General features: G+C 41.2%; 1 protein-coding gene across 12 annotated transcripts in view; it reads right to left on the reverse strand.

The window, feature by feature from the left end:
* The window catches only part of BAM2 (beta-amylase 2), a 69,350-nt gene that overhangs the window by 39,503 nt on the left and 9,338 nt on the right, over positions 1-20,509 (reverse strand). For 8 of the 12 annotated variants that reach the window (XR_016100777.1, XM_088949874.1, XM_088949869.1 and 5 more), the window contains one exon: positions 11,396-11,560. The exons of the other annotated variants lie outside the window; for them this stretch is intronic. Coding sequence is in view for 7 of the 8 variants with exons in the window: in XM_088949874.1 (XP_088806000.1) it covers positions 11,396-11,560 (165 nt within the window). In the remaining variant the exon portion in view is untranslated. The remainder of the gene's footprint in view (positions 1-11,395; positions 11,561-20,509) is intronic. 12 annotated transcript variants of the gene reach the window in all.

Genomic DNA, 20,509 nt, shown 5'->3' on the forward strand with positions numbered 1-20,509 from the left:
CGGTCCAGGGTTTGCTATAAAACCCTAGTGAATCGAAGAGAGAAAGAGCTAGAATGGTTCGGCCTTCCCCTCCAGATAGGTCCAACCTATCTTCTCTGAAAGAACTTCTCTTAAAAAGTAAACAACTTACAAGGAAAAATAGTTCGCTGCCTTCTAGGGTTACCTGAACCCTAGTCTTCTCTGATCCTTCCTAACCACCAACACTCTACAACCCTAGCAAGTTTCCAACAGCTGCTAGCACCTCTGGCGATCTCCAAGAATCAGTCTACGAACTCCTCCTTTTCAGCTTTCAGTCCTAGGAGATTCTCATGTGGTCGGCTGGTATTAGACTCACATGAAAAATCCTAACTTGACTCTGATACCATGTAAGTTTTCAAGACTGCTATTCAGTCTTGACCAGTAAGAGATTTCAGGTTCGATGAGAAGAGAAAGTGAAGAAGTAGAAGAAAGAGTGGTGAAAGAGCAATAGAACACAGTTTTTTGAAGAGAAGAATAGAATGTCAATATTCTGCCGCCGCCATTTTAAGTTAATATATATAGGTTATGCTAGTTACATGAAAGGACATATCTACCCTTGGTGTTTACATCATAACTGCTAACAAATAACAAACAATATAGAACTGAAACTAGAAATAACAGAATAGTAAAATAACCGCAGCTGTGACTAGATACATTCTACCCTACGAACAGAGTGGGACCATAGCTGTGGGCCCCACATCAATGTTCTCTACAGCATCCAACAGTACCTTTCCCTTCCGGTAGATCTACTAGTTCCCAAGTCCCTGCTTTCATCAAGGCCTTCATTTCTTCATTCATAGCCTCTTTCCACCTTGGGTCAGACACAGCCTCAGAGTACCTAGTAGGAACATGCACAGAAGAGAGAGTAGACACAAAAGAACAATAACTAGGGGACAAGTGTGAGTAAGACACAAAATTCGCAATAGGGTATCTGATAGTACAAGAATGAGTAGATTGCAAAGTGCAATTGGAAGACCCAAGTCAAAGGAATTGATAGGATTACTTTGAGTTACTGAGACAGGTTGATCCGAGTCCAATTGGTTGCTGTCATAAGTTGGAGGGCTCTTCTTCCTTCTATTGTAGGTAACTCTGATATCTTTTTGCTGCCTGTTAGAGCCTTTAGTAATATTTTCCACACCACTAGTAGTAGTTGGGCCAATGGGAGCCTCACTAGATTCACCTGGGATACCACAACTAGGAGGATCAAGAGGAGAAGATGGAAGATCCGAGGCAGAGAGGGGCACAAAGAAATGGGGAATAGAAGAATCAACCGAAGGGTCCTCTTCCATCCTACTAGTCTCCCCCTAAAGAGGATCTGAGGAAGATCAAAAGTAGGATTGAGACTCAAAGAACACCACATCTTTTGTGACATATCTTTTCTTGGTGACTGGATCATAACACTTGTATCCCTTCTGAGTAGGAGAATAACCCAAGAAGATTCCCTTTGTAGCTCGAGGATCCAGTTTTGTCTTCTTTGGATCCTTGACATGTATGAGACATACACACCCAAAGACCCTCGGTGGAAGATAAAAAACAGGGAGATGAGGGCAAAGAACCGAAAATGGAGTCTTCATTCCCAAGACCTTAGATGGCATTCGGTTTATCAGATATGATGCAGTGAGGATTGCCTGAGACCAATAGCCTTTTGGAACCTTGTGCTAAAATAATAAAGTCCGTGCAGTCTCCAATAAGTGTCTATTCTTGCGCTCAGCAATCCCATTCTGTTGGGGGGTACTAGCACAAGATGACTGATGAATCATTCCCGCATCCTCCATAAACAAGTTTAAGGATCTTTCTGTAATCTGAAGAGCTATACTCGAAGTAGCAAGGAGGAGAAGAGAACCACAGAACTGAAGAGAATGTCGAACCATTCTATCCAGTCGACCAGTCCTTTATTTATAGATGAATATGGTACAAGGTACAAGAAATTACTGGGATGCCCCTGATTAGTGATGGGACACCCAGATGACTTAAATCATTAAATAAGATTAGGCCCAGGCCCATTAACACAAGCCCAGTTACAAGATAAGTTAAACATAAGAATGGGCTAATAAGAACTCTTATCAGCCGAACATCACTCTAATATTCTAACACTCCCCCTCAAGCAAAGCATGAATATCAATCATGTTTAGCTTGCCAAAGTATGTCCCTGAACTTCGTTGATGCCAGCCCTTTAGTTAATGCATCTGCAATCTGCATCTCTGATGGAGTATAAGGCACACAAAGTTCTCCTGAAATAATTCTCTCTCTGACAAAGTGTCGATCAATTTCAATATGTTTTGTCCTGTCATGCTGCACAGGATTGTTGGCAATGTTGATAGCAGCTTTATTATCACAATACAGCTTGAGAGGACCCTCAGTCTTGATACCAAGCTCATTAAGGAGAGTCCTGAGCCATAAGAGTTCAGCAACCCCGTGTGCCATAGCCCGGTATTCTGCTTCTGCACTTGATCTAGCCACAACATTCTGCTTCTTACTACGCCATGTGACTAGGTTTCCTCCCAAGAATGTACAGTAACTTGAGGTTGATTTTCTGTCTCCAACAGACCCAGCCCAATCAGCATCAGTGTAGGCTTCAATTTCAAGTCTGCTGTTTTTTCTGAATAGAATTCCTTTCCCTAGGCAAGTTTTCAAGTATCTGAGGATTCTTTCCACTGCTCTCATATGAGGGGCCTTTGGTGAGTGCATGAATTGACTGACAACATGCACTGCATAGGCAATATCTGGCCGAGTAAGGGATAAGTATATCAGTTTTCCTACCAACTTTTGGTACCTTTCCTTATCACAGTATTCCTCACCCATTGATTCTTGTAATCCATGGCTTGGTTCTATTGGAGTGTCTGTTGGCCTGCACCCCATCATGCCTGTTTCTTCTAGGAGATCTAGCACATACTTTCTTTGACATATGTAGATTCCTTCTCTTGATCTAGCAACTTCAATTCCAAGAAAGTATCTCAGATTTCCCAGGTCTTTGATCTCAAATTCTAAAGCTAAGAACTCCTTCAGCCTCTTCATCTCTTTCACATCATTTCCAGTAATCACCATATCATCCACATACACAATGAGTGCTGTAAGTTTGTCATCCTGTCTCCTTGTAAACAATGCATGATCTGCACTGCTCTGAGTGTACCCTACTTTCTTCATGGCCAAACAAAGTCTCTCAAACCATGCCCAGGGAGATTGCTTCAAACCATATAATGCTTTCCTTAGTTTACATACCTTCTTTCCAACATCATATCCAGGTGGGGGTTCCATGAATACCTCTTCATGAAGATCACCATTTAGGAAGGCATTCTTCACATCCAGCTGATGAAGTTCCCAAGAGAATTTTGCTGCTAGTGACAGTAGAACCCTGATTGTGTTGAGCTTTGCTACTGGGGCAAAGGTTTCCTTGTAGTCAATTCCTTCCTTTTGTGTAAATCCCTTTGCCACAAGTCTGGCCTTGTACCTCTCAATTGACCCATCTTCCCTGTGCTTTACTGTGAATACCCACTTGCACCCAACAGTGCCTTTCCCTTCTGGCAGGTCCACCAATTCCCATGTCCTTGCTTTCATTAGGGCTTTCATCTCCTCATTCATGGCTTCTTTCCACCTCGGATCAGATGCCGCCTCTGAATACCTGGAAGGGACACATACAGAGGAAAGGGCAGACACAAAGGAATGATAGGCAGCGGATAAGTGTGAGTAAGAAACATAATCGGCTATGGGATGCCGAGTGGTACAAGAACGAACAGGCTTACGGAGAGCAATAGGAAGATCCAAATCTGAATTGAGTGAATCAGAATTACCTTGGATTGCAGAGACAGATTGATCTGAGTTCAACTGGTTGCAGTCATGAGGTTGAGGGGCCTTCTTCCTTCTATTGTATGTAAGTATCTCTTTTTCTTGTTTACTGGAACCTTCAGGAGCATCAGCCGAATCTGGAGAAGCAACTGGCAAGTAGAAGTCTCACTAGGTTGACCCGGAATGTTACAGCTAGTAGTAGTGTAAGGTGATGAAATGGGAACAAAAAAGAAGGGAGAGTGAGAATCCTCTTCCAACCCACTACTCTCCCCCTGAAGAGGATTCTGAGAAGACTGGAAATAGGGTTGAGACTCAAAAAAGACTACATCCCTAGTGACATATTTTTTCTTGGAGACAGGATCATAACACTTATACCCCTTCTGCGTAGGAGAGTACCCCAAAAATATTCCCTTTGTAGCCTTAGGATCCAGCTTGGTCTTCTTTGGATCTTTCACATGTATGAAGCATGTACAACCAAAAACCCGCGGGGGAAGAGGAAATTCTGGAAGAGTGGGACACAAAACAGAGAAAGGGGTCTTCATACCCAGTACCTTAGATGGCATCCGATTTATCAGGTAAGATGCAGTAAGAACAGCTTAAGACCAATATTGCTTGGGCACATTGTGCTGGAAAAGAAGGGCTCGAGCTGTCTCCAATAGATGCCTGTTCTTGCGCTCAGCAACCCCATTTTGCTGAGGGGTGTAAGCACATGATGATTGATGTAACATGCCTGCATCTTCCATGAATGAGTTCAGGGATCTTTCAAAGTATTCAGCTGCATTGTCTGAACGGAATTGCTTGATTTTTTTATCAAATTGTGTTTCAACCATCTTGCAAAACATCATAGTTATCCGGGGAGCTTCTTCACGTCCTTTCAACAGATAAATCCAAGTGCACCGAGAATAATGGTCAATAAAACTAATAAAGTAACGGAAGCCATCAATGGAAACAATGGGTGAAGGACCCCAAACATCAGAATGAACCAAATCAAAAGGGGCTTGAATTTCATTACTAGAAATTGGATACATTGATCTACATTGTTTTGACATTTGACACACATCACAAATTAAACTCTGACTCAGAATGCCCTTACATAATTCGGGAAACAACATTGCTAAGGAAGAAAAAGACAAATGACCTAGCCTAGCATGCCACAAGTGCAGCCTAGCTATTGACTCCACACTTTCCGGACTAGTAGTAGAAGCTTGCAAGGCTGAGCTGACATCTTCATCAAAATAGTAGAGGCCCCCATACTCATGACCACTCCCAATCGTTCTCCTCGTCAATCTGTCCTGGAAGACACAATGAGAAGGAAAGAAAGTTATACTACAGTTCAAGTTTTTTGTAAGCTTTGAAACAGACAACAGATTTGAGGTAAGACTAGGAACATGTAGGACTGATTTAAGAGAGAGATCCTTGCTTAGGTCAACCACCCCCTTTCCAGAGATGGTGGAGAGGGACCCATCAGCTACTCTCATCTATCCTGGCCAGACAACATATGATATGTGGAGAATAAGGAGGACATATGTGTCATATGGTCAGTGGCTCCTGAATCAATCACCCAAGAGGTAGAATTAATGGAACTAAATGCACTAAATGCAGAGGTTGTACCTGATTTGGCAAGAGAGGTGGAAGCTAAAGAATTGTTCTTCAGACGGGCTAGTGCTCGGCTGGGAACCTCTACCTCACTAGCTGTGAAGCCCAAAGTACTTGGTCCAGAGGAGTCGGCAGCGTGCCTTGTGGTGGAAGATGACAATGTCTGAATACTCTGTGAGTTGTCACTACTGTTGTTGGTGGCAAGATTCCCACTTGCTGTGTGGCCCTTATGTTGCCTTTTGTCCTTTCTCAGAGCAGTTAGCTTCAGATGAGGGTACAGGACCCAACATTTCTCCTTTGTGTGTTTCTCACCACCACAATGTGTACACTTGAGGGACTTCTTGTCTGAAAATCTATTCCCCTTAGTGGAGACTAAGGCTGAATGTTCTCCAGGTAGTTCTGCTGACTGTGTTTGGAAGTCAACTTGCATCTCCTTTCTCCTTACTTCTTCATTCCTCACCAGGTAGTAGACATGGTGAAGCTCAGGTAATTCATCTCTCCCTAGAATCTGTGACCTTATACCTTCATATACAGGGTCAAGACCCGCCAGAAACTTGAAGGCTCTGCCCTCCTCAATCTGCTTATCATGCCTCCCCTTATCATTAGCATTTTCCCAATCCAAGATCAAATGGTGGTCAAGCTCTTCCCAAAGGCCTTCCAGTGTTGCAAAGTAAGTTGCCACAGACATGTCTCCTTGCCTTAGGACTGCAATGTCTTGGTTCAGCCTGTAGATTCTAGCATTGTTCTTTTTCTGGCCATATGTCTTAGAAACTTTCTCCCAAATTTTAGTAGCTGTGGGGAAGTGATGAACAGTTTTGGCCACCCTAGGAGTCATAGAGGCCAGCAACCAAGACATGACTGTGGCATTTTCCTTGCGCCACACGGTGTATTCAGGACTGCTAATTTCTAGTTGTTTCTTGTCTCCATCCAAATAGCCTGTGAGGTCACGAGAGGTAATGAACAGCATTGCTGAGACAGACCACTCTTTGAGGTTATACTCATCTAGCAGCACACTTGTAATCTGCAAGCTGTGCAGATTAGGGTTTTCCAGGTTTGAGGACCTTGTAACAGGTCTGTTATCTCTAGAGGAAACTTCACCGGATAGTGAGGACATCCTGACTTCAGTCCAAGAGTTGTTCACAGTACTATAGGTGATTCTGTTAAGGACTGGCCAAATTGGTCACTATGTTCACAGTACGGGTACAGTAGCAAGTAGAGGTCTGTAACTGAACCAGTTCACAGTGTTGGTAAAAGTTTAAGGCTGCAACTGTGTGGTGCAAAAGTTGCCGCAGTTCTGGTAAAAGGTAAAGGTCTGTAACTGAACCAGTTCAGTCCAAGAGTAGGGCTGATAACCGACCTGAAGAAAATCTGTAACTGAAGTTGAAGGAGCTAAGTCTTTACCACTTGTTCTGCACAAGTCTTGCTGGAGCACGAAGCTACAACTGTAGAGGAAGTTCTCCCCCTCTCGGCTAGTGCTAGGACTGCTGAATCAGCCCTCAACCAGGTCTGTCCTATACAGACCTCTCTTAGTAGCCCAATAGCTACTACTTGTTGGTGTAATCTAGTAGGACATCTACTTCTGGGTCTTACTTCCCTTGAGTCCTACAACCAAGAGAAAACCTAGGTTCAAACTTGCTTTACTCTCTTACACTCCTAGGTCTTCACTGCAGCAACCCAGAAAAGGAAGAGATAAGATGAAAGGACAGCAAGAGAAAAGGGTGCGCCTGCTGAAACCAGGAAGGAGCTAATGCTCTGATACCATGTAATCTGAAGAGCTATACTCGAAGTAGCAAGGAGGAGAAGAGAACCACAGAACTGAAGAGAATGTCGAACCATTCTATCCAGTCGACCAGTCCTTTATTTATAGATGAATATGGTACAAGGTACAAGAAATTACTGGGATGCCCCTGATTAGTGATGGGACACCCAGATGACTTAAATCATTAAACAGGATTAGGCCCAGGCCCATTAACACAAGCCCAGTTACAAGATAAGTTAAACATAAGAATGGGCTAATAAGAACTCTTATCAGCCGAACATCGCTCTAACATTCTAACACTTTCGAAATATTCTGCAGCATTATCTGACCTGAATTGCTTGATTTTCTTGCCAAATTGTGTTTCAATCATTTTGCAAAATGCCATGGTTACCCGCGGCACTTCATCTCGTGTCTTTAATAAGTAGATCCATGTGCATCGAGAATAGTGGTCAATAAAACTGATAAAGTATCGATAGCCATCTACAGAAACAATGGGAGAAGGGCCCCAAACATCAGAATGCACTAAGTCAAAAGGTGCTTGAATTTCATTACTAGAAGTTGAGTACACAGTTCTACACTGTTTTGATAATTGATAGACTTCACAGACTAACTTTTGACTTGACACACCTTGAAACAATTCCGGAAACAACATTTCCAATGACGAGAACTGTAAATGACCTAGTCTAGCATGCTACAGGTGCAACTTAGATAATGACTCCACATTAGATTGACCACTAGTAGTAGATGTTTAAAGGGCTGAACTGATGTCTGCATCTAGGTAGTAGAGGCCTCCACGCTCATGACCGCTCCCAATCGTTCTCTTCGTCAAACTGTCCTGAAAAACACAATGGGTAGGAAAAAAGGTTATGCTACAATTCAAGTTCTTTGTAAGTTTTGAAACAAATAAAAGATTTGAAGAGAGATTGGGAACATATAAGACAGATTTGAGGGAGATGTCCTTGCTTAGGTCAACCACTCCTTTCCCAGATATGGTAGAGAGGGAACCATCAGCAACCTTCATCTTGTCTTGACCAGACATTAAATGATAGGAAGAGAATAAGGAAGACATGTGAGTCATGTGGTCAGTTGCACCGAAATCAATAATCCAGGAGGCTAGATCAATGGAACTAGTTGCACTAAAGGCTGAAACAATACCTAGTCTGGCAAGGGAGGTGGAAGCAAGAGACTTTGTCCTTAGGCGGGCCAGTGCCCGGCTAAGTACCTCTACCTCATCAGCTGTGAAATCCATAGGCCAATGTCCTTGGGAACTGGTAGTCTGTCCCGAAGAAGAGGAAGCAACTGTGGATGAGTGTTTGGAACCTCCATCGCTGTGACTTGCTGCTAGGTTCACACTTGCCGAATGGCCCTTCTGGTGCTTCTTCTCTTTCCTCAATGCTGTTGGTTTCAAATGAGGGTAGAGAACCCAACAATTCTCTTTCACATGTTTTTCTCCCCCACAGTGAGTACACCTCAGGTGTCGCTTGTCAAAGAACTTGTTCCCCCTTTGGCTTGTAGAAATGAGAGCTGAATGTTCTATAGACTGTTCTACTGGTTTAGTCTAGGCATCAACTTGCATCTCCTTTCTTCTCACATCTTCATTTCTCACAAGATAGTAGACATGATGTAGATCAGGCATCTCATCTCTTCCCAGAATTTGGGACCTTATGTTCTCATATACTGGATCTAGGTCAGCTAAAAATTTGAATGCTCTACCCTCTTCAACTTGTTTGTCGTGTTTCTCCTTATCTTTGGCATTCTCCTAGTCTATGATGAGGTGGTGATCCAGCTCTTCCCACAATCCTTCTAATGTAGCAAAGTATGTAGCAACACTCATGTCTCCCTGCTTCAGGGCAGCAATATCTTGATTCAATCTATAGATTCGGGCATTATTCTTTTTCTGCCCATAGGTCTTAGACACCTTCTCCCATATCTTGGCAGCTGCGGAGAAGTGTTGAACCGTCCTAGCTACCCTAGGAGTCATTGAAGCAAGCAGCCAGGACATGATTGTAGCATTCTCTCTTCTCCAAACAGCATATTCAGCACTCCCTATTTCGGGTTCTTTCTTCTGCCCGTCCAAATAGCTTGTAAGATCCTGGGATGTGATAAAGAGCATGGCCGAAACAGACCATTCCCTAAAGTTGTACTCATCAAGTAACACACTTGTTATCTGTAGGCTGTGCAAATTAGGGTTCTCCAGATTAGGAGACCTCCCACTAGTCCTAATATCTCTAGAAGAAACTTCCCTAGATATGGAAGACATCTTCTCCGACTTGCAAGAGTACCAAAACTGTCACACGGGTTATGTGAAACCTCTTCATATTTCCGGACCTTGCAGCACTGTAATCTCAGACCTGAGGGTCTGTTTTAGGGCTGTAATACCCTCTGCTGTACCGCTCCACTCACTGCTGCTGTCACAAGCTGCCACTTACAGTTGAACTGCCAAGCCAAAAAAAAAAAAAAAAAAACTCCGCTGTGTTTGGCCCCTGTTGCCACAACCCTGACCTAGCTGTTGTGGCTTCTACCACACACCAATCACTGCTATCGCAGGTTAACCTTCACCCACGAACTGCTCTAGGACTGCTCAAATCAGTCCTCTCTTCTAGGTCTGTTTTACACAGATCTCACTTAGCCGAATGGCTACACCTTGCTCTATGTATCTCTTAGGGCATCAGCTACTGGGACTAACTCCCCTTGGGCCCTACAATCAAGGGAAACCTTAGGTATAGGTTCTGCTGTGTTCTACGACCAGACCTAGGGTTTCTTTGCAGTACCAAGATAGAGAGGGAAGTGCGAGACAGCTGCTGCAACCAGTCGAGAGAGGTGTTCTACGACCAGACCTAGAGCTCTGATTCCATGTTTGCCGAACTGAACCTGTTGAGAGAGCTGAGAAGAAGAAGAGAGGAGAGTCTGATGTGTTCGAATGGGTACTATTCATAAGCCGGCATTGTTCACTAATATAAGAGCAATACATAATTTACATGAAAGGACCAGGATGCCCCTGATTAGTGATGGGACACCCAGTCTAATAAAACACAAGATACAATTAGGCCCAGTTGCTAAGGCCCGTTAACTAGAGACTCTAATACCCAGCCCAGACAAGAGAATAACAACATATCAGCCGAACCAACAAGATTAATGAAATACTTTTATGCTTGCTTATCAAAATCTAGATGAATCATATATTTTAACCACAATAAAAGTTGGAGTCATCCTATTAATTTAAAGCTGGGGTCTGGTAATACACGACTGTATATGGGTCTAGGGTCTCCACCACTTTCCACCTGTCCTATGTTTTGGAGCATCAGAATGCACCATCAGACAGGCCCTACTTGTAATATCAGCTGGAACAAAATTTAGCTGGTACAGAAGGTTCTAACCCTATGAAATTACTGTATTTAAGGGTCAGTCCACAGACACAAACCAGTTTAACTACAAGAGAAGGGACTTGAACAAGACCTGAACAGTGAACAGACTCTTCCCCCATTTTTGAATTTTTTTATTCATTTTTTTGGACTAAAATAAGGGCTCTAACCCTTTTTATTCTTAATTTTTTTTCTGAGTTTGTAATTCATTTTCTTGGACTAAATGTCCCTCTTATAGGGGCTCTTCCCCCCTTTTCTTTCCTTCCAAGTAAATTTTTGTACGGACTGAAACAGGTTTCCACCACCTTCTATTCCTTTATTTCTCAATTCTTTTGTGATCTCCTGTTCTTTTTCTTGCACAGCAACAGGGGCTCCATCCTCCTTATCTCATTCTTCTAATTTAATTTTTCCCCTCCTTATTCTAGGACCAAAATGGGGGCAGATGCCCCTTCTAGTTGTTTAATTGGTTATTTTGCAAATTTCTTTTAATCAGCAATTGCTCCATGCTCCCTTAAATATTTATTTCATTACGATATTGTGTTTGGGATATTGATAAGTTGATATCAATATATTTAAAATACCATTTTTCTCATAAATTTGAAGATTTTCTATGTTTTGACATGAAATTTGTATTATCTAGTAAGATCATTGCCTCGATGTGTATGCCTCACCACATCAGCAGTTCACCATGAGATCACTTTAAAACTATTGGATCACAATACAGTCAAATTGAATAAGAATAACTTGCCGGGAACGAGTGTAACTCATGATCATAATTGAACAGTCATAATGACTGAAAGACACACATATAAATATATAGATGTACATCCAAAGTGAAAGACCATCTAAGTAGTCAAATACTGAATTAGAAAGCTACCTGGAATTCACCAATGCCAGGATATCTCCATCCATGCTTTACAGGATAAGAAGGATAGCGTAGCTCTCCACAGGGACCTAATCCAACTTCTATCTCAGAAATGATCTCATCCTCGAAAAATTCATCAAATTCTATACGGAAACTTCTCATGTAGTCAAAGTAAACCTACATGTAATTTATTACAGGATGCCAATGCTAAAAAATCAGTAGAAATAATCTTTGCCTGGTCAAATGTAATATTTTTTATTGATAGGTCAAAAGTGATACTTTAAACAGATCTAATAATGAAAAATTAAGAAGTGAATAGAGCCATCCAGAAAACAATTATTATGTTAACATAATTGTTCTCATCTAGGTGAAATAGTTATCATTTCACTTAGCATGTTGTCCAATGCTGGTTTGGATAAATACTTTGTTTCCAGACTGCAGTCCTAAGGTCCTATATGTCTTGGATATATAAATTCACTAGAAGGAATACTATAAAAAAATCCCTTATAGAAATCAAGTCATTTGAAAGAACATAGGGTGAGCAATGGAGTCATTCAAAAGAACCTAGGAGTATCTCCAATAGGTGATAAAATGAGAGAAAGTAGGCTAAGTGGTTTGGTCATGTAAATAGAAGACCACGAAAAGCACCTATAAGAATAATTGATCTGTTGCAAGTTGAAGGGGCTAGAAGGGCTAAGGGTAGGCAAAAAAGGACATGGATCTAAGTAGTTAGAAATGATTTAAGTGCCCATAATTTAACAATAGATTGGCATTACAGAATGGAATGGTGAAACAGGATTCATGTTGCCGACCCCATATGGTTGGGAGAAGGCTTAGGTGATGATGATGATGATAAAATCCCTTGTAGACATGTGCTACAATTGATAATATGAAAGCATAGTTGATTAAAAGAACAGGATTATAAGAAAAAGATTGTAACTAATTCATTTTGTGAGACAAGATAAATAAAACAATAGCTGCAATTACGACAAATACAATGAGTTTCATATACAATTTATGGTGACCTGCCAGGCGAGCCTGCTGACTTGTCCCAAAGATACGTTGTCAGCCCAAGATCTTCGGAGCATTAATGCCTCAACCATTAGACCGGCCTACCGCACCGCACGCACCAGAGTTATTCGGACGGACTATAACCCCCATGCAAATTACGTAACTGATGTAATAAATCACCCGACTACGCAGAAACGGCTCCGTGAGAAGATGAGACCCGTTGTAAGGAGGCTTAGACCACTAACGCCTATATAAAGTCCTCATTTCTACCTGTGAAGGTACGCGCGATTACAAGCTCTCTCATTCTCTAAAAAGATTTTTTAAGAAACTTTCTGACTTAAGCATTGGAGTGCCCACAACGGGTAGAGATAGCCCAGTCACTCTAATCCTCCTTGCAAAACACAACAGCTCGGCCCTAACAAGATACTATCTAAATCAACATCCGAGTAACCTGACACAAGGGAGCAGCCAAATCACACTACAGCACCTAACCTTTAATAAGGCACCATTGAATCTATCAAACCAAGCTCGAGGAGATTGTTTGAGACCATACAAAGCTTTAGTAAGCTTACAAACACTCCCATTAGGCAAATATCCATAGAAGCCAAGAGGTATATCCATGTGCATTTCTTCATGAAGATCACCATTAAGGAATGCATTATTGATGTATGACTTATAAAGGACAAGAGTAATGGGTTGCAAGGGGCAGAAGAACTCTAATGGATGTCATCTTGGCAATAGGAGAAAAAGTCTCCCCATAGTCGACCCTACAAGTTTGAGTGCAACCTTTAGCTACAAGTCTCACCTTATACCTTTCTATATCATCACCTGCCCTGTAATTCACTATAAACACCCACTTACAACCAATATAAAAACCAATAGGTGTCTTCCCCATAATTCTTAAGTAAGGCATCCATCTTTTCTTGCATAGCAACCTTCCACTCAAGTTGCTCTATTGCTTTAGCCATATTCCTTGGAATAGACATGGATGCAACAAATGCAAGAAAGGATTTATATGCAAGGGTTAACTAATTATAAGAGATATGCTGGGCAAGGTTCAAAGTTTCGAAAACGCCAAGTGTATCAGAAAGGCAATTTTAAGAGATGTAGTGGGATACGCCTTGGATATGCATGCATATCAGAGAAAAATTAAGATACGCATAGATACACATGAAAACACTATAAGTACTTCAATAAATCATACATATACATCAATAACACTAAATATAAGGCCTTAATGAGGTATACATACATTAAATTAATATATTTTAATGGTTTTATGAAGAAATACATTGTAGTCGATTATAATTTCATTAAAAAACCTATGCTTAACTATAATTTATAAATTATAATTCTAAAGTTTTATGGGATGGGAAAAACCCAACTATCCTATCCAACAATAAAAGATGCATTGGCACAACTTCTAAGTGAAAAATATAATTAATATTGTTATTTAAATAATTACTATTTATTTTTATTTAAAAAATTTATAAAAATAAATAAATAAACATTGTACAATATATTCAAAATAATAATTATTAAAGAAGATATTTCAAATGCTCTATGGATATTATAGATCATCCATAGAATTATAATATATTCAATCATTATAACCAAATGATAGAATATAATTATTTATTATTTATCTTTAGTAGTCGATCAAGACTACAGTCAGTCTTGAATCCAAAAAGGTTTCGGATGGAGAAAAGAAGAAGAAAAGAAGGAGAAAAGGAGGAGAAGCAGAAGTACACAAGGGTTTAGAAAGGAGAGGTACAGATTGATTGAATCTACCACCCCACTATTAATATTTATAAGTTATGTTCACTAAATGTAGAAAAAGGCAGAATTGCCCTTAATGCTTACATGGAAAATAAAACAATAATAAGCTGAAATAACAAGTTGTTTGAAATAACTACCAACTAACATTGATATAACTAACAAAGATTACATGTGCTGTCATACGAACACAGTGGGGACCACAGCCGTGGGGCCCACATCAGTGTTCTCTACACTCCCCCTCAAGTTGGGAATAGATATTTGTCATTCCCAACTTGCATAGGTCTGCATCTAACTTCTTCCTTGGAACAGCCTTGGTGAGAAGATCTGCGAGCTGCATGTTGGAGGTGATATACAGGAGACACTTCTTGAGATGAGACCCCTTCTCTGACAAAATGTCATCAACTTCGATGTGTTTAGTTCTGTCATGCTGCACCGGATTGTGATCTATATTAATAGCCACCTGATTATCACAATACAACATCAAGGGCTTCTCATAATCAATACCCAACTCTTCAAGTAGTGACTTCAGCCATAGGATTTCAGCCACTCCATTAGCCATCGATCTGTATTCAGCTTCAGCACTAGAGCCAGAAACAACACTTTGTTTCTTACTCCTCCAAGAGACAAGATTACCTCCTACAAAAGCACAATATCCAGAGGTAGACCTCATGTCATCAGCACTCCCAACCCAATCAGCATCTATATAGACCTCTACCTTCATGTGATCATTATTCTTGAACAATATACCTCTACCTGGACATCTCTTCAAGTATGCTAATATTCTCTCAACTGCAAGGAGATGAGTAGTTCTGGGGGAATGATGTACTGGCTAACAACACTGACTGCATAACTGATGTCTGGTCGTGTGAGACAAAGATATAGGAGTTTTCCAACCAACCGTTGGAACATAGCTTTGTCTTCAAGAGGCTCTCCACCCTCTGCACTGATCTTGTGATTCTGTTCAATAGGTGTATCTGCAGGCTTGACACCTAACATTCCAGTTTCTGCTAACAGATCTAGAACATACTTCCTTTGAGAAATAAAGGTCCCATGTTTAGATCTAGCAACCTCAATACCCAAAAAGTATCGTAGTGCACCAAGATCTTTCACCTCAAACTCTTGATGAAGGAGTCGTTTGAGGGACTCAATCTCACTATTATCATTCTCTGTCACTACAATATCATCCACATATACAGCAGGCAAGGTTAAAGAAGAGTTCACTCTTTTAACGAACAATGTATGGTCTGACTGGGCCTGTACATAGCCGAATTTTCCAAGGGCTAGTCTGGATCTATCAAACCAAGCTCTGGGGACTGCTTTAGTCCATACAATGCTTTATTCAGTCGGCAAACCTTCTTACATGTCTCTGCATCATAAAATCCAGGGGGTAATTGCATGTAGACTTCTTCCTGTAAGTTTCCATTCAAAAAGGCATTTTTAACATCCATCTGGAACAAAGGCCAAGAATAACTCGCTGCAAGGGCTAACAGAACTCGAATAGTGGTCATCTTTGCTACTGGGGCAAAAGTCTCCAAGTAGTCTATACCATAAGTCTGAGTAAATCCTTTTGCAACCAACCGGGCTTTATACCTTTCAATGGAACCATCAGCATTATGTTTCACAGTAAATACCCATCTACATCCAACCGGTTTCTTGTCTTTGGGTTGGTCAACTAGCTCCCAAGTATTATTTCTCAAAAGGGCATCCATTTCAACCTTCGCTGCATCTTTCCACTTAGGAACTAACAAGGCTCCTTGCACTGTTCTAGGGATAGGAATATCAACAATGGAAGTGAGAAAGGACCTGGAAGAGGGAGATAGGCGATCATAGGACAGAAACTGGGAAATGCAATGAGTTGTGGATGTGGTGCAATGCCATTTCTCTTTACGGACTGCAATGGGGAGGTCAAGGTCATCCGAAGGAAGGGAAGTAGCAACAGTGGAAGGTATCTCAGTGAGACCTGGATCTGATAAGGGGACTGTAGCACCTAGATCTGGATCTGCAGAAGGAACTAGGGTTGACCTGGACTGCTGATGACCGAAATCAACCTGCCTCCACCGCCTGTGGTAGACTTTCAACTCCTGACAACCCTCCCCATTACAGCCCTCACCACTCAATGGAATGGGTAAAGGAACCTCAGATGAGTTAACCCCATTCTCACTGCTCTCCCCCTAAGGAAAAAGGCCCAAATTCTCACTACTCTCCCCCTGAGGAGAAACCCTAGGGTAATAGGGTACCTCCTCAAAGAAAGTGACATCCATCGAGACAAATCTTCTCCCGGAAATAGGTTCATAGCAGCAATAACCCTTTTGAGTTTGTGCATAACCGAGAAAAATGCATTTGGAGGACTTAGGGTCAAATTTGGAATGATGAGGGCCAAGAATCTGAACAAAGCAGGTGCAACCAAAGGTTTTAAGGGGAACAGTAAATAATTCCTCAAGAACCCGTGAGGGAACCTGATTAATGAGATACACTACTGTGAGAATAGCATCGCCCCAGAAACAGATAGGCACATTGGAGGTAAACATAATGCTTCTAGCCACCTCCAAAATGTGCCTATTCTTCCTCTCGGCAACCCCATTCTGTTGTAGTGTATAAGGACAAGTGCTCTGGTGAATAACCACATGATCGAGTAGATAAAAGGCCAGTGGCTTAGCAAAGTATTATTTCGCATTATCAGATCCGAGGATTTTGATTTTGACCCTAAACTGGGTTAAAATCATCTGATGAAAGGTCTGTGTCAGAGCGGAAACCTCATCTCGAGAATGCATAAGGTAAACCCAAGAAAAACGGGTATAGTCATCAACAAACAACAGGAAATATCTGTACCCTCCCATAAAAGGGATGTGATACGGGCCCCAAACATCGGTGTGCACAACATCAAAAGAATTACTAATTCTTTTATTACTCAAGGAATAAGATGTTCTACAATGCTTTGCAAGCTCACAACTCTCACATCTCAAATTTGACATCTCAACAGACTCGAACAAATTAGGAAATAAACTCTTCAAAGACCGAAATGATAAATGACCTAACCGATTATGCCAAAGCATAACCGGACTCACAGACTGAGAAACAAAAGACATCTTATCCACATGCTCTTTCCAATGAGAATTCTCTCCAAGCAGATAGATCTCATTCGTCTCACGGCTAGTCCCAATCACCTTCTTCGTCTCCAAATCCTGAAAAACACATCGGTCAAGGAAAAAGGTTACTAAACAGTTCTGGTGTTTTGTAATACTACTGACTGAAAGTAAATTAGTATCAAGTTTAGGAACATGCAAGACTGAGGATAAGGAGATAGTATCAAACAACTTGATGTCTCCCTTGCCAGAAATGGGAACAAGGGAACCATCAGCAATGGATACTTTATCTCTACCAGAAGATAAGTGATAGGTAGTGAACAGTGATGGCAAGCTAGTCATATGGTCAGATGCACCTGAGTCTATTACCCAACAATGTTCAGTGTTACCTGGAGCTGAAGCATGGTAAGCTGAGGCCCAAGTACCTGAATGAAAGGCTAATGTGGCAAAGGATGATGATGACTGAGATGACTGAGATGACTGAGTTGAATTCTCAACCTCCTTTTCCAACTGTATTCGGGCAGCCCAAACAGCAGCTAAGGTGTCTAGGGGCGTGCCTTTTGTGCCCGATGAGGATGCAGAATCGGTATTAACAGCCATTTGAGCATTACCCCTTTTGTTCCGTAGTTTTGTTGGGACTAAATGAGGGTGCAGCTTCCAACATGTATCTTTAGTATGCTTGGGTTTCTTGCAATGTTCACACACGAGATCCCGCTTATCTTCCTTCTTCATGTCCCTTTCTGTATCACCCCCAGACTTAGGTTTAACTGCTGCTAGGGCTGGGGGGAAAGGTTGATGTTGCATCGTTACTTTTCTCCTAGTCTCTTCACTATGCACCAAAGAGTAGGCTTGAGATAAGGTCACACTGTCTCTTGTCAGTATCTGCTGTCTCACAATGTCATAATCAGAATTCAAACCAGCTAGGAATTCAAACACCCTATTGGTCTCAACTTGCTTTCTATGGGTCTGTGTATCTTTCGGACTTTCCCACTCAAGAGTCTCCAGATGGTTAATTTCATGCCACAGAGATTTCAAAGTAGAGAAATAAACAGAGACTAGTTTCTCTCCTTGTTTGAGGTTATTTACCTCACACTTCAATTCATAGGCTCTAGCAACATTAAAGGGTTGGGAGTAGGTCTCTTTCATGACATCCCAGATCTCCTTGGTTGTTTTTGCCTACAAATAATTTCGGCTGATATGTGGCTGCATAGAGTTGCACAGCCATGTCATAACCAAGTAGTTCTCCTGAACCCACTTGGTATACATTGAGTCCTCCTTGGAAGGTTCTTTCACATCTCCCAATAGGTAGCTAAGTTTTCCTCTTCCCCCAATAGCCATCATGGCCGATTGGGCCCATTCTAAGTAATTGAATCCGTCAAATCTCACAGTTGTAATCTGAAACGCAGTCTTAGACATATTACCAGAACTACTGTTCCCAAAAACACCTTCCCCCTGATTCTTGAACTCCATTCTTGGTTAAGAATCATTAATTAAGAACTATTGGAGCTACTGCAATAGAAAACAGCACTTAGATAACTGATCACAGTCAGAATTCTGTACAAATTCAGTTCGGATCTGATTTGAAACCAATCGGCAGTTCAGAATGTAAGCAGTCCAATAAAGGTTCTCACCCCAAAACAGGCTTTGAAGCCAAAACAGGTCTAGAAACCACTTAGAAAACAATCTGTAATGCTGAAGCGGATTTAGGGTTTGATCATAGGGTTAAAGAAACCTTTGTGAGAACATTAACAATGTTCAACCGCACCTTCCAAATAGGTTCACAGTCAAATCTGGTCATAGGGTTAATGACAAACCCTAAAAAAAATCAAAAAAACCTGGTCGCCTCTGAGAAAATAAAGGAGAGCTCAGTTGCTCCTCCTAGATAGGTCCAACCTATCTTTGACTGACGACGATCTCAAGGAAAAATAAAAAACTTACCCAGAAAACTCTGATCACCACCTTCAATCTCGGCCTGAACCCTAATGTTGATCCTTTTAACCTTTTCTGATTCTTCCCGATTACCAAAACACTCTCCAAGCCTATACAAGCCTTTGGACAGCTGCTAAACCCTTCTGGTAACCTCCAAGAATCAGCCGACGAACAGTTCTTTGTAAGCTTCCAGCCCTAGGCAGTTCTCATGTGGTCAGCTGGACTAGACACACATGAGAAACCCTAGATAGGCTCTGATACCAAGTAGTCGATCAAGACTACAGTCAGTCTTGAATCCAAAAAGGTTTCGGATGGAGAAAAGAAGAAGAAAAGAAGGAGAAAAGGAGGAGAAGCAGAAGTACACAAGGGTTTAGAAAGGAGAGGTACAGATTGATTGAATCTACCACCCCACTCTTAATATTTATAAGTTATGTTCACTAAATGTAGAAAAAGGCAGAATTGCCCTTAATGCTTACATGGAAAATAAAACAATAATAAGCTGAAATAACAAGTTGTCTGAAATAACTACCAACTAACACTGATATAACTAACAAAGATTGCATGTGCTGTCATACGAACACAGTGGGGCCCACATCAGTGTTCTCTACATCTTTTAATTATAAAATGTAAAAAAAATACTTATTAAAGAAGAAATTCCGATTGCTCTATGAATATGATAGATCATCCATAGAATTATAATATATTCAATCGTTGTGATCAAATGATAAAATATAATTAATTATTATTTATTTTTAATTCTAAAAATATAAAAAAAACTATTTTTATCAATAACCAGAATTTTAATAATTGATATATAAAAGAGAATACAGAAACCAAGGGAAGGGATAAACACTCTTAACCCTCCCCAAGGTTAGAAAAGTACAAGCAAAGATTACAAATATGCCCACAATGACCGAGTCCTTCCCACCCCCTATTTAGCTAAGGCGTCAACAAATGAGTTAGCACTCCTTTTAACCCACTGAAGCCTTACGACCATACCCCTTGACAGCCACTTAAATTCCCTTTTTTCATTTGCATATTCCCAAAGTTCATTCTCTTCCTTGTTCAGCCATCCACTTGGAGTCGCCTTCAATGATTAGGTTTCGAACATTTAATTCTTTTGCTCTTCTTACCCCTTCCAACACAACCAAGACCTCTGCCTTGAGAGAGTCCCCTCCACCCACTGACTCAGAAAAAAGTGCCAAAACCTGTCCATCCGCATTCCTGGAAATGCCTCCAATACCTGAAGGTCCTAGGTTACCTTCAATGCTTCTTTCAAAATTTAATTTAATGAATCCTTCAGCTAGTGGAAACCACGTTGGGG

The sequence above is a fragment of the Nelumbo lutea genome, chromosome 6, assembly GCF_056320005.1.
Source record: "Nelumbo lutea isolate HS-2025 chromosome 6, American lotus-T2T, whole genome shotgun sequence".
Lineage (NCBI taxonomy): Eukaryota > Viridiplantae > Streptophyta > Magnoliopsida > Proteales > Nelumbonaceae > Nelumbo > Nelumbo lutea.